The 11,810-nt window shown below is 42.0% G+C and overlaps 1 protein-coding gene across 1 annotated transcript; it reads left to right on the top strand.

The window, feature by feature from the left end:
- The first annotated feature begins 1,043 nt into the window (after window positions 1-1,043).
- On the top strand, window positions 1,044-10,798 carry CENPS (centromere protein S). The gene is made up of 5 exons (XM_077837057.1): window positions 1,044-1,137; window positions 2,977-3,100; window positions 4,521-4,554; window positions 8,638-8,704; window positions 9,972-10,798. Exons 1-5 carry the CDS (start codon window positions 1,090-1,092, stop codon window positions 10,128-10,130), a joined length of 432 nt encoding a protein of 143 aa, XP_077693183.1. The 5' UTR covers window positions 1,044-1,089; the 3' UTR covers window positions 10,131-10,798.
- The last annotated feature ends 1,012 nt before the right edge of the window (window positions 10,799-11,810 follow it).

Raw genomic sequence — 11,810 nt, 5'->3', positions numbered from 1 at the left:
CAAATAAATGTCCTCAGCTCGCAGACAGCCAATGTGATGTGACAGATAGAGCCATGTCTCACAACCTAGCTAAGCATGGCAACGTTGCTGTCAAACTTTTCAATCTGATGAACACCAGAAAACGCAAAGGGTTTACAGTTGAAAACTGCTGCTTTTGGCTTGTTTTTGGGGTTGTAATTTAGGGTTGTCAATTTTGTATTCCTGGAGCTTTCATCACATGACAATCTTTAATTAAAGATTAATCTTTAATTCCTGGAGACTCCAGGACAATCCTGAAGAGTTGTAATTTCTGATTTTACGTATGTTGAACATTATTGCTAGAAGTTCTATGCATCTCAGGACAAGATTAAGGCATGGCTCTTCCTGGTGCTACAGCATTATACCCTTTATGCTTTCTTAATTTCACACCATGAATTATTCTCCTCTTACTCCTTAATATTCATTTTATCAAAATTTATTGTATAGGAAAATGACGACATCTAGTGGCTAGTTAAGGTGTATCTGAATCAAGACAGTTTTACAGTGGAAAAAGATGGGGAGACAAACATGGAAAGACCCTGGCAATGGAAATGGCTAAAGGTTGAAGGGATTCGATGAAAAGGGGGGGACAGAACAGAAATATGCAGCATAATAAATGGGGCAGAGAAGGTAAATTGAGTGCTCCTTTTTCCTCTGTCAATATAAGAACGAGGTGACATTCAATGAAACGGTTACAAGCAACCACTATAAAACTGAATTATTTTGATGCAGCTGAATGAACCTGAGGGATCGACCGCCATTGGCTATTATTGAGGCCAAGCGCCCTGTAGATATTTTAAAGGCTTAGACAGCCAGAGAGAGGCCTCGAGGACTTTTACAAAAATGCTTCCTATGCTCCCTTCTCTTCCCCTTCCCATCCGCCCCCACAGCTCCATGGCCCGGCTCCCCCTCTGCTCCCCACACCCCATCCCTCAGCTCCCCTCCCACCTTTCTCCTCCACGCCGGGTCAGCGCCGTATCCCGCCCACGGGCGGCCCCGCCCCCCGTGGGCGCTGGGCGGGAGATTTGGGCTCCGCCGGTGGCGCTCGCGCGAGAGCAGGCCGGGCGCGCCATGGAGCCGGAGGGAGAGCGGGAGCGCGAGCGCCTCTTACACACCCAGGTACGGGGTGAGGTGACGCCCGGCCCCGTCCTGGGGGCGCCAGGCCGCCTCTCGCTGTCAGGAGCGGAGGGGAATGGCCGCGCCCCTCTCTTTTATCCCGTGTCTTCCCCCCCAACCCCCAGCCCCGTATATACACAGCCCCTGAGGGTGCTGTCCCTTCCTCCAGTCACCCTGGGGCGCTCCTGCCTCCCTTCCTCGCCCAAACCCCTTGGGATAGGAGCCCCCCGCCCCCATTTCCTATCACTTCGGGGTGGCCTCTCCCAGCTCATTCCTTGGGTCATGTTCCTCCACACCCAATGCCCTAACTCTGCTCCCTCTCCCTAACTATTTCTCCCCCCCTCCCCTGCCCCACAACCTGCTTTTAGGAATAGCTCTGTCTGTTTTTCCCCTCCCCATCCATCCCCATGGATGCTATTCCCACCCCTGTTTAGAGAATGGAGATCCCCTGGCGGAGGGTATTTTATATGGGCGGAGGATTCCCATTTGTGCCTTTGAAAATCTCTGTGCCCTATGAAGTGTCATTAATCCCCTTCTAGAGCTATGGTGTCCCCTCCAGTTCTTTCCCACCCACTTCCAGTGTGGGATATTGCTTTTTTATTGTCTTCCCATGTGTTTCTATGCTGGACTGGGTATGTCCAATAATGTTATGCCAGTATCTGAACTGATACATGACTAACCTCTTTTGTGCTATAATGCAGTAAATGGTTCTATGTTATATAATTCACAGTATATTTCTGGAAGACCCTAAACGTAAATCAAGTCGCTAAATTGTCAGTTTCGTAATGGAAGAATCAAATTAGAGTCAAATTGTCCAGAGGAAACAAAAAGTCCAGCATTTAAATATAAGTACATCTCAACAATATGAGAAGGCCTCAGAGCACCAAAGATGCTGTCCTTTAATTTATGTTTTTAATATTTTTATTTTGCTTTTTCTGGCTCTCTCCCACAAAATTAAGTTGTGGATATTGGACAGAGTATACATCTCCACTCAAATCTTGATTCTTCAGCCACTTGCCACCTGCTGCTGTGCTTAGTACTGAGGGTAATCTCATAGATTCTTCAGAGTAGCAAGCTCTACATAAGCATATAAGGCCCAGATCCTCAGAGGTATTTAGGCTCCTAACATCAATTGAAGTAACTGAAAGTTAGGAGCCTAAATACCTTTGAGGATCTAGGCCTAAGTATTTGTCAGATGGATCAGGCTTTAAGGACGTCCTTCTGAAGTTAATGGGAGATAAAGATGCTAAGCATCTCCCTGGATCAGGCCCATAAATAGGATTTACTTTTGTATACACACACACAGTACAAATGAGATCAATTGTACAAAGGTGGTCTGAGCTCATTGTAAACTAAAAAAAAAAAAAGTGTTGGTTTCAAACCTAAATAAACAGAAACCATTGTAGGTAATTTGTAATGGAAAAGCAAAGGGCAAGGTATCATTGATGCTGTGATTTGATCAAACATTCATTACTTGAATATTTTAATAATAAATATTAATAATTTGTTTTAAAGTCTTTGATATCCTTAAGGGACATAGACCTTTCCCAATATATTTTATATTGACTCTGTTGTCCTTTCCCATCTTGTTTTTTTCCAATTTAATTTAGACTGTAACCCTTAAGGGTAAGGGAATCCATTTTTGTCTGTATTTTAAAGCATCATATCCACTTATGGGACTACACGCTTCATAAATGTGCTGTCGCAATAATTTTGTTCTGTATTGTTAAACAGTGATGTATGTTTTATCTTTTCAGTCAGTGAATGTTTCTTTATAATTTACTTGAGAGGTGGTGTATTGGTATGTAAAGTCAACTGTGTAATTGTTTTGGATTGTTTCAGAGGCTAAAGGCTGCAGTTCACTACACTGTTGGTTGTCTGTGCCAAGAAGTTGCAGAAGACAAAGGCATTCAGTTCAGCAAACAAACCATTGCAGCTATTTCAGAGATCACCTTCAGGCAATGTGGTATGTCCATACATATCTATATTTGTACACAGGAACAATCAGTGGAGATGAAGTGCTTTTTAAAAAATAGAACTGGAATTAGACTGTGTCTTGGGTCACTTTTAAAGAGTACAAGAAATATTAACTTTATTTTCCTAGCATGAAGGGGTACTTAACACAAGGTTTATGAAACCTCAGATATGGTCTCATCTATGCAAGAAATTGGCCCACATTAAGAAACTGGTCTCAAGAATGTGTATTGATAATGGTTCCAGATGACATGGTTGTTTTGGCTGATGCCTGATAGTGCAAAGCAGAGAGAGCCTTTTCGGACTGCAGGGTTGAGGCTTGCCTTTCTTATTGTATGTGCAGCTATTCAATCTCTTGAAATAGTGTTTTCTGCACTTCATTTTTTTTTTTTTTTTGTAAATTGAAAATGCTTCAGGTGGTTCTGCATGATAACTGCTATATAAACTCTTGGGCCATCTGAGGAGCTTATGCTTGCTTAGCATTTCTCTGACCTGGGTTTACTTACCAAGTCAGCTTATTGTTCATAATCTCCCCTTAACTAGAAATTATCATGTATAATGGTCCAGAAGCCTTCACTGCTATTTTATATCTAGTCTTTGAAATAAATAAATGCAATTAATGGAATGTGTTGTTTTTGTTTGTTTGTTTTTTTAAAACAAGGCCACGGCTACTTTGTATGCACGGTACTTCTTGTAACAGTTAGGTATTAGCCCCAAAAGGTGTCATTTTCTCCCTAGGTACAACTTCTGCCATAGAGCCACAATGTGGACTGGGCCTCTCCAGCCGTGTCACATGAAATCATAATAATGTTTAGCACTGATAGAGGTTTATAAACATTAATCACTTGAGATTAGCCAGAGGTGTTTGGCCAATGTAGATGGCTTACGGGTCTAATATTCAAGTATGTAATCCGTGAACTCATGGGACCACAGTTTCAAATTCTAGCAGAACAACGCAACCCATCATACTTCCAAGGTAGATAAGTTGAGTATAATGCTGTTTGTGTCTTTCAGACTGAGGCCTTAAAAATGTGAGGTCCTTTTTGCTCTGCATGGATGTAAAAGGTCCCAGCGCAATGTCTGTAAGAGCAGAAGTTTATTGTTATTATATAATCATACACAGAAACTTGCCCTGGTGTCCCTATCCAAAAATATCCATCACCTCCCCGCACCATTGTGCATCATATTTTACACTGCTGTTTGCATGGGTGCTGCCCTTTATACCTAAGGATGGTGACCTTACAAGCAACAATGCTAAATGTATTTTCTGAAATGCTTTGAGTCAAATGGTGTTTTGTACATGAGACATTATTGGCCACAATAATTGCTATAGAAATGAAATAGATTTAATCTTGTTGACTTTAGGAAGTGTTTTAACTGTATGAAATGTATTTTTAAAATTTGTCTTTCAGAAAATTTTGCAAAAGACCTTGAAATGTTCGCAAGGTAGGTACAGCAAGAACACTTAATCCTTACAAAGTCTTGGTTTTTTGCTCTCACTCGGTGATATATTTGGATACAGAATGACATCTCTTTCCTTTTCCCCCTATTCCATTGTATTTGAGAGCGCCTGTACTTTCTGCATTTTTCAAGGGGCCCAGCCTGCTTTTCATTTGGTCGGTGATTGTGAGGTTAGGTAACAGATACTGAAGCCATTCTGAATTAGAATGTAGCTTTTATTCAGTGCTCATTGTTTGGTTGGGGTCAAGAGTGTCATATTTTTTTCATCTGAGTGGACTGTCTGTATTGGTAATGTTGATTCAAAACTGTCAGGGCATTTTCCAAAGTTTGCTGAGTGCTTGACTCAGAAACTGTTTAATGGATGTGAGTCGTGTCTTAAGGACTCTGGATAGTACTGTGGCTTGTTTCCCCCTCCTATCCGTTTGTCTCAGAATTGCCTTGTCAGTTTGTACCAAGGAAGGAAAAAAACATACACAATACAAAATAAATAAATTACCTAGAGAATTATAAAGCCCTTGTATTGAAACTTGCTTCCTGAGTGTAGTCTTGTGTGTGAATTGTGTTCTCTCTAATGTAATTGCATGCAGATGTCTGGATAAATACAGCACTGTAACCACAGTCAGAGGTTATCATTTTGCTGTGCTTGTTAGCGTTAGTCGTGCTTCTCGAAGAACGGATTAATAGTAGTTGGTTTTACACTTGTAAAACTTCTGTTGTGTGATGTGCCTGTGATTTGTACTCATCTGTTCAATTAGAACTGTGGGTAACAGAAAATTATTGTTATTGAAAGTTTTTATGAAACCACTTGAATGACTGAGGACTGTAGAGGCTGAAGCTTTTCAGTGTACCAACAAGTCAGGTTTGATGCCAACAGTCCTTCCTCCCCATTGTATTATTTCTGTATGCAAAACCCCTGTGGATTTAAAATCTCTGTTTTGGGTCATCTGTGTATTTGCTTTAAATGGATGGGTATCTAACTCTACTCTTATAACGTGAAGTGCCCAAGCATCCTTGTATCTCTGCTCTCTCAACATCCCTTCATTTATTGCCACTCGTCCGCTTGTACAAAGCCCTACTGCTAAAATTGCCTTCCTTTCCCAGTTCTTGGTACTGTGTCATTCCCCTCTTTGAATCCCACATCTTTGAAATCAAGTTCAAGCTTGTTGTCCCCTGCATCAAGACCTTGCACAACTTCACCCCATCTACATCTTTACTCTCATTGCTCTTCCAAGGCTTCTTTCCTAAACACCCCCTGCAGCCTCCTCACTCTTGTCTTACACCTTGTTCTGTGCTACTTGGGACATCTCTTTCAGAATTGCTTTCTCCTGGCCTCTCTTTCCTCTCAAGAGGCCTTCCCCTCCCAGTGTTACATCATCTGCTTGTGTGGCTGCCTGCCAGCACATTTCTTCCTCTGGGTCACTGGAAGGGTTTATTTTTTTTCAAGTGATAGCTTTAAATCAGTGTCTTTAGATGACAGGGAAATGCATTATCATCTAAATGAGTGGGACTAGATGACTCACAAGCTCTGAACGCTTAGCAGTATGGGGGTGTCTTATCCGGCTGAACTAGAGAGCTTAAAGTAGTGCTGGGGATTCAATAGGTGGCACTCTGAGTCAAAACTAACCCAGTAACCTAAGATGGTGTCAGAGGGAGCTGCGTTGTTTGAGGTGCCAGTTTTCAGTTATTCATAGATATTAAGGTCAGAAAGGACCATTATGATCATCTAGTCTGACCTCCTGCACGACGCAGGCCATAGAATCTCACCCACCCACTCCTATGAAAAACCTCTCACCTATGTCTGAGCTACTGAAGTCCTCAAATCATGATTTAAAGACTTCAAGGAACGAAGAATCCTCCAGCAAGTGACCCGTGCCCCACCCTGAGCATATGGGCAAGGTTCACCAGCCAGATACCCAGGAAAGAATTTTCTGTGGTAACTCAGATCCCACCCTATCTAACATCCCATCGGGCCTATTTACCATTTAAAGATCAATTAATTGCCAAAATCATGTTCTATATAGGTACTTCTATGGCCGTCATCACCATAGAATCTGAGCACCTTCCATTAAATCATTAAGATGTGTGACTAACATCTGTCATGTGTGGTTCATTTTCTCTCTAATTCTCTTCCTAGAGAGGAAATTATGTGTAATGTTCGGGTAGATTTTTTTTTTTTTTTTTTTGCTACTCTGTTTGTGCTAGAGAAGGCTAGCTGAAGAAATGTGCCTTGCTCTTGAAGTGGATGGTGGTGAGTGTGACAGGATGGGATGTCTATGTCAGATTATGAACTTATTTCACATTATGTGTGGAAATATTGGGCACTGTGACTGCACAATCCTGGAAATGCTCACTGCCTGGGAAAGGTGTTTAATATCTCATTGAAGGACTGAAAAGCCATCAAGACTGCGATCTAAGGCTGCCGATTTTCATTGTCTCAACTACTGGCATACCCCCATGGAACAGTGGCCTCTCTACATAGGGGCCCACAAGAAAGGGGCAAAGTTGACTCCCAGATCTGGAGCTTCTCAGTGCGAGTATGTGGCAGAGAGATGGAGGTGCTATTTAAGAGCAAGGTCCTTCTCTGTGCAGGGGGGCCGACTGTCACAGTGTGTAACAAAGGCTTGCAGGAAGAGTGAGATCAGAGCATGGGAGGGTGTGTCTCAGCACTTTTGTTGTTTTCCAGGATCTGGGACTCTCGAGTGCCTTAAGAGAAAAATTTCTGTGGCTAAGAACTTCCTTTCTGAATCTGTGTTCCTTGCTTTCCTATTATGTTGTCTCCAAAGGGGGTAAACTGAAAGCCAGAATTCCCACAGGAACTCTCAGGGTGCATGTGTGAGTGACTGGGAGGCTTAGGAAATCTAAGCCACTGGTTTCAGGGTCTAGGCAGCTGTATTATAGCATCCCACATCCCAAGGAAGGATGTCAGCAGGTCACACCCCTAAACTCAGACCTATAGACCCAGAGTTAGAAATAGTGACTAGCTAGGACCCAGACATAGGCAACTGGAAATGGTAGAAAATGTTTCTCATAGATGCTGTTTTGTGAGAGCTTAGCATCAGCGAGGACTCAAGAGCCGTCCTAAACAATGGACTGAATTGTCCAGTTATGGGTTGTGTACCTTCAACCAAAGGAGACTGCACCATAACTGCAAATTCCTCAAAGTGTTTTCCTCTTCCCACCAGCATCAGCTTAGTCTTGCTTGGGTTCAGCTTGAACCAGCTTCTGTTTGTCCATGAGCTGATTTAATCAAAGCCCTGGGCCATCTTAGCAGTGGTGGTACAGTCACATGTGGTGAAGGAGAAGTAGAGCCATGTGTCATCTGCGTATTGCTGGCGCAGGAGTCTGTCATCTTACCAGTTCTCATTATGGCTAAAAGGTGAATAGGACTGGCAACATAATTGATCCTTGTGGAATTCTGCACATGAGGGATCTGGTTCAGAGGTACAGTTTTCCATCACTGTTTTTTGGATATGTTCCTCAAGGAAGGACTTTAAAACCATTTTAACATGTTCCATGGACACTGCCACCTTTTTCAGGTGGGGACATGGGAGTTTATCTCAAGAATAGCAGAGCTTTAGGAGACTGCTTGGATTCAAACAACTGTGGCTTAGAGCAGGATCTGTGAGTCCGGACCACTTGCGTTTGTTCCCAATTCTGAAATTGATTCACTATGTGAGTTTTAGACAAGTGGCTGGAACGCTTGATGCCTGTTTTCCTCGTCAATTTAACTTGTAAGATCTTGTGTGGCAGGGACTGTTTCTTTTTAAGTCTTCTGTGAAATGCTTAGCACCCTAAGGGGTGTTGCAAAATTGGGATAATATCCATATTTGTAAAGAGCATTGAGACCCTTGGATAAAAAGAAAGGTGCTGTCTAAATTATCACTTATTATCATAAATAAGAGTGGCTGGGGACTCTTGCTGATCCATCTCATTCTAAGATGGTCAGATACAGGTGAGAGAGCTCATGGTTAGGTGTACAGACTTTTTTACTTAGTGTTTTTTAACACCCCTTTGCTACAGATCTCAGCAAACATACTGCAAACTGGTTGTTTTTTTAATTTCATGCAGGCATGGAAAACGAACTGTAATCAATTCAGAAGATGTGAAGCTTTTGGCCAGGAGGAGCAACTCTTTGGTGAGATTAACACATTTCCCTCCCTCCATTTTATTCCTAATAAATTACACGAGTATTCCCAAGAGCATCTGCATAAAAACAGGTGGTGAAATTATTAACACCTGCTTTTAAATTATAACCCAGAAAAAGATATGGATAGTGGGGTGGCAAGACCAATCTCCGAACCAGCATCCTTGGTGATCAGTTTGATTGTTTTTGTATCCTGCTCTAGTGTTTGACATTTTTTCCTCAGTATAGTAGCACAGATCTGATTACAGCTGGAGCAGCAGCCGTGTTCTAGATACAGCAAAGCTGCTGAGGCTCCTGGTGCAGAACATAAGCTCCAATGAACATGTTACAATATCTTCAGACTTGGAAAGAGATTCTTTTGTTTTTCCTGTCATGTTTTTGAGTTTCGGGTCAGGGAAATCTCATCAAAGCTGCTAAATGACCTAACACATTAGTAAAGTGGAGATTATTCTTCCCAGATTTCTGTAAATATTCTGTCATATGATGGCCTATATGAGATCCGATGTGCATTCCGCATAATTTAGCTGTTACATGTAACAGCTATCCTGGTAAGCATCTAAACATCATCAGGAAGAGAACATAAATCCTGCACATTGGAACAAGTATTTGTTAAGCACCAACATTGTGTTTGGCACTGCACAGAAACCAGAGACCTTGTTCTGAGGAGTTTACTATCTAAACAGATACTTCTGTGCAACCTTGTACACTTCTCTGCAAACGTGCCTCAGCTGCTAATTTTAGCCTTATCTGGGTAATTTTTTCTTTCCATGTGGGACATGTGACACAAGCCCATCTCAGAAGAATTGGTGAGGACTGGAGCTTTATTTTATATCCTAACTACCAGATGCAGTATAACTTAATTGGATGTGGAGTGTCTGTGAGGAGAAACAAGATTATTGTGCTGTCTCCATACTGGAACCACAACTGTGCTAGCTACAAATCTGTGTAAACATAGCTGTTACTAACTGTGAGCTAGTAGGGGAACAGGGTACAGCATCGAAGCCAAGGCACTGATCCAGCACTGGGATCTCAGTTCTCTAGGATGTTTCTACAGAAAATCCAAATAAAAATGAAGGTTTTAGTCAAAAAATAGGACAGCTGGTGCCTGGCCCTACTGGTGAGTGGAATGTTTCTGTCTGTAGACAGGAAGTTGGCCAGCTTTTTTTTCTTAGGGTGCGTGAACAGGCAGATCACTGATTAATTCTCTGTTGTTAGCTAATCCCCAGCAGATGACTGATTAATAATTCTCTGTTGTTAGCTAAGGTATATCACCCAGAAGAGTGAAGAGCTTGCATTGAATAATCTGGAACAAAAGGAGAGGAAGAAAAAGAAGTCCAGCGCAGCAAAAGGAAGACGAACCTCTGATGAGCAGGTGGAGGCTGCTATGGCTGAGAGTGAGGATTCCAACATGGGATGATCTTCCTCTCAAACCACTTCTTTGCTTGCAATCTGCTTTGAAACATGGAGCAGTAAGGATCCAATACTATCCTAGGGAAACAACTGCAGCCTATTTGTATGGGAACTCCATTGGGAGTTGCCTTTGTGGGGTAGCTACAGCATTGAGTCCTTAGGTTTTAGGTGAACATGATTAATGTTTTAGTTCCATCTGCAAAAACAGGCATCAACACCAAAAGCTTTTTAGAGGTCATCAAAGGAAGGCTTACAAAGACAAGTATTGCCATATTTTCATGTTTTTCTATTTATATTTCCCAAAAGAGAATTTATTATTGAGTGCTTGAAACTCTAAAGCAAGGTATCCTTTGCCTAGCTACATAAAAGAATCTAGAGTGTGAAGGACGCTTTCTGGCAATCCTCCATGTCATTTGTGGTTGGCTTCTTCAAATTGCTAGTCTGAATTGTGATACTCCACACTTGTTGGTTGCTACTTTGTTGAAGTGTATAAACATTTTTCAGCCATAACTCATGCTTGTCATTCTTTTTGGCTATTAAAGTAGATTTTCCTGCATCATTTTCCCAAGTGAAATTACTTGTGTGCAACACTCTTATTTTAATTAGAATGAACAAGCTGTACTTCAAGCCCTTGTGTTTAGATGAAACAGAAGATACTGACAACATATCCTAAGATTAGTTCATCTCCTCTGCTGCTGCCAGACCTTCTGGCTAAAGTCAAATGTAGCATTGGATTACTATTGGATGTGTCCTCAACCTTCTTTACTGGTGGACCTATGATTCAGGGTCATTTCTAAATAATTATTCTGATTCTAATATATAGGGGGATGAGACTGGCCTCTTTAGTAGCTTCTTTTTTGCCCTTTCCTGAACTTAGACTTATCTTGTGCTGCTCACTCATCCTGAGCTGTCCCAGTTAGCACTCTGCCTTATGGACTTTCTCAGCTCAATGAACCTGTGTCTATTTGAACATGTGATGCAGTTGCAAAAAAGATTAATATCATTCTGGGGCATATTAAGATGAATGTCATATGTAAGACCTGGGAGGTAATTGTCCCATTCTGCTTACCCCTGGTGAGGCCTCAGCTGGATAACTTGTCTAATTCTGCGTGCCACACTCTGTGCCCCTCTGCTCTAGCTAAGACTGAGTGTGGAGCTTCCATACAAGTTTTGTTCCTCAAAGGTCCCTACAGTCCCCAGTGAACTTTGAAATAGCAGCTTTGAAATAGCAGCTCTTCTGAGCTTCAGTGCTGCTTCCAAAGCAACCAGCAGGGGATCGTTATCTAGCTGAGTGTGACACCTCCATAGCATTGTCACCTTCAGAGGGGCTGGGAAATGGGGGTTATGTCTGAAAATTAAACTGGAGTCTCTGGAGTCATGATGGTGCAGAGCACTACCCACTACACCAGCCAACCAGATCAGAAATATTTGGAATTCTGAAACATGTGGCTGACTGGGCTGATTATGACCCCAAAACCCTGGTGTTATATCCTTAAGAACATTTGTGCCATTGACGTTGTTCAGTCTTTTCGTCATTTGGGCCCTCATGCTACTCCATGTGATATTTAATTTATTCACTTTTTTAATCAGATTACTTATTTAGCCATTCTGGGGAAGAGGCTATAAAATAAAGTCCAGAGAAGTATCTAATGTTGAGGTTGATCTGCCTTTTGATACTGTCTGCTCC

Source organism: Eretmochelys imbricata, chromosome 18, assembly GCF_965152235.1.
Source record: "Eretmochelys imbricata isolate rEreImb1 chromosome 18, rEreImb1.hap1, whole genome shotgun sequence".
NCBI classification, from domain to species: Eukaryota; Metazoa; Chordata; order Testudines; family Cheloniidae; genus Eretmochelys; species Eretmochelys imbricata.
Note: the sequence above shows the minus strand (reverse complement) of the source record. Positions and strands in the feature narration are given on the sequence as shown.

Coding starts and splice junctions, on each gene's coding strand:
- CENPS (XM_077837057.1), top strand. CDS start 1,090: ATGGAGCCGGAGGGAGAGCGGGAGCGCGAGCGCCTCTTACACACCCAG. Junction 1,138..2,976: donor AGCGCCTCTTACACACCCAG/GTACGGGGTGAG, acceptor GGATTGTTTCAG/AGGCTAAAGGCTGCAGTTCA. Junction 4,555..8,637: donor GACCTTGAAATGTTCGCAAG/GTAGGTACAGCA, acceptor AATTTCATGCAG/GCATGGAAAACGAACTGTAA.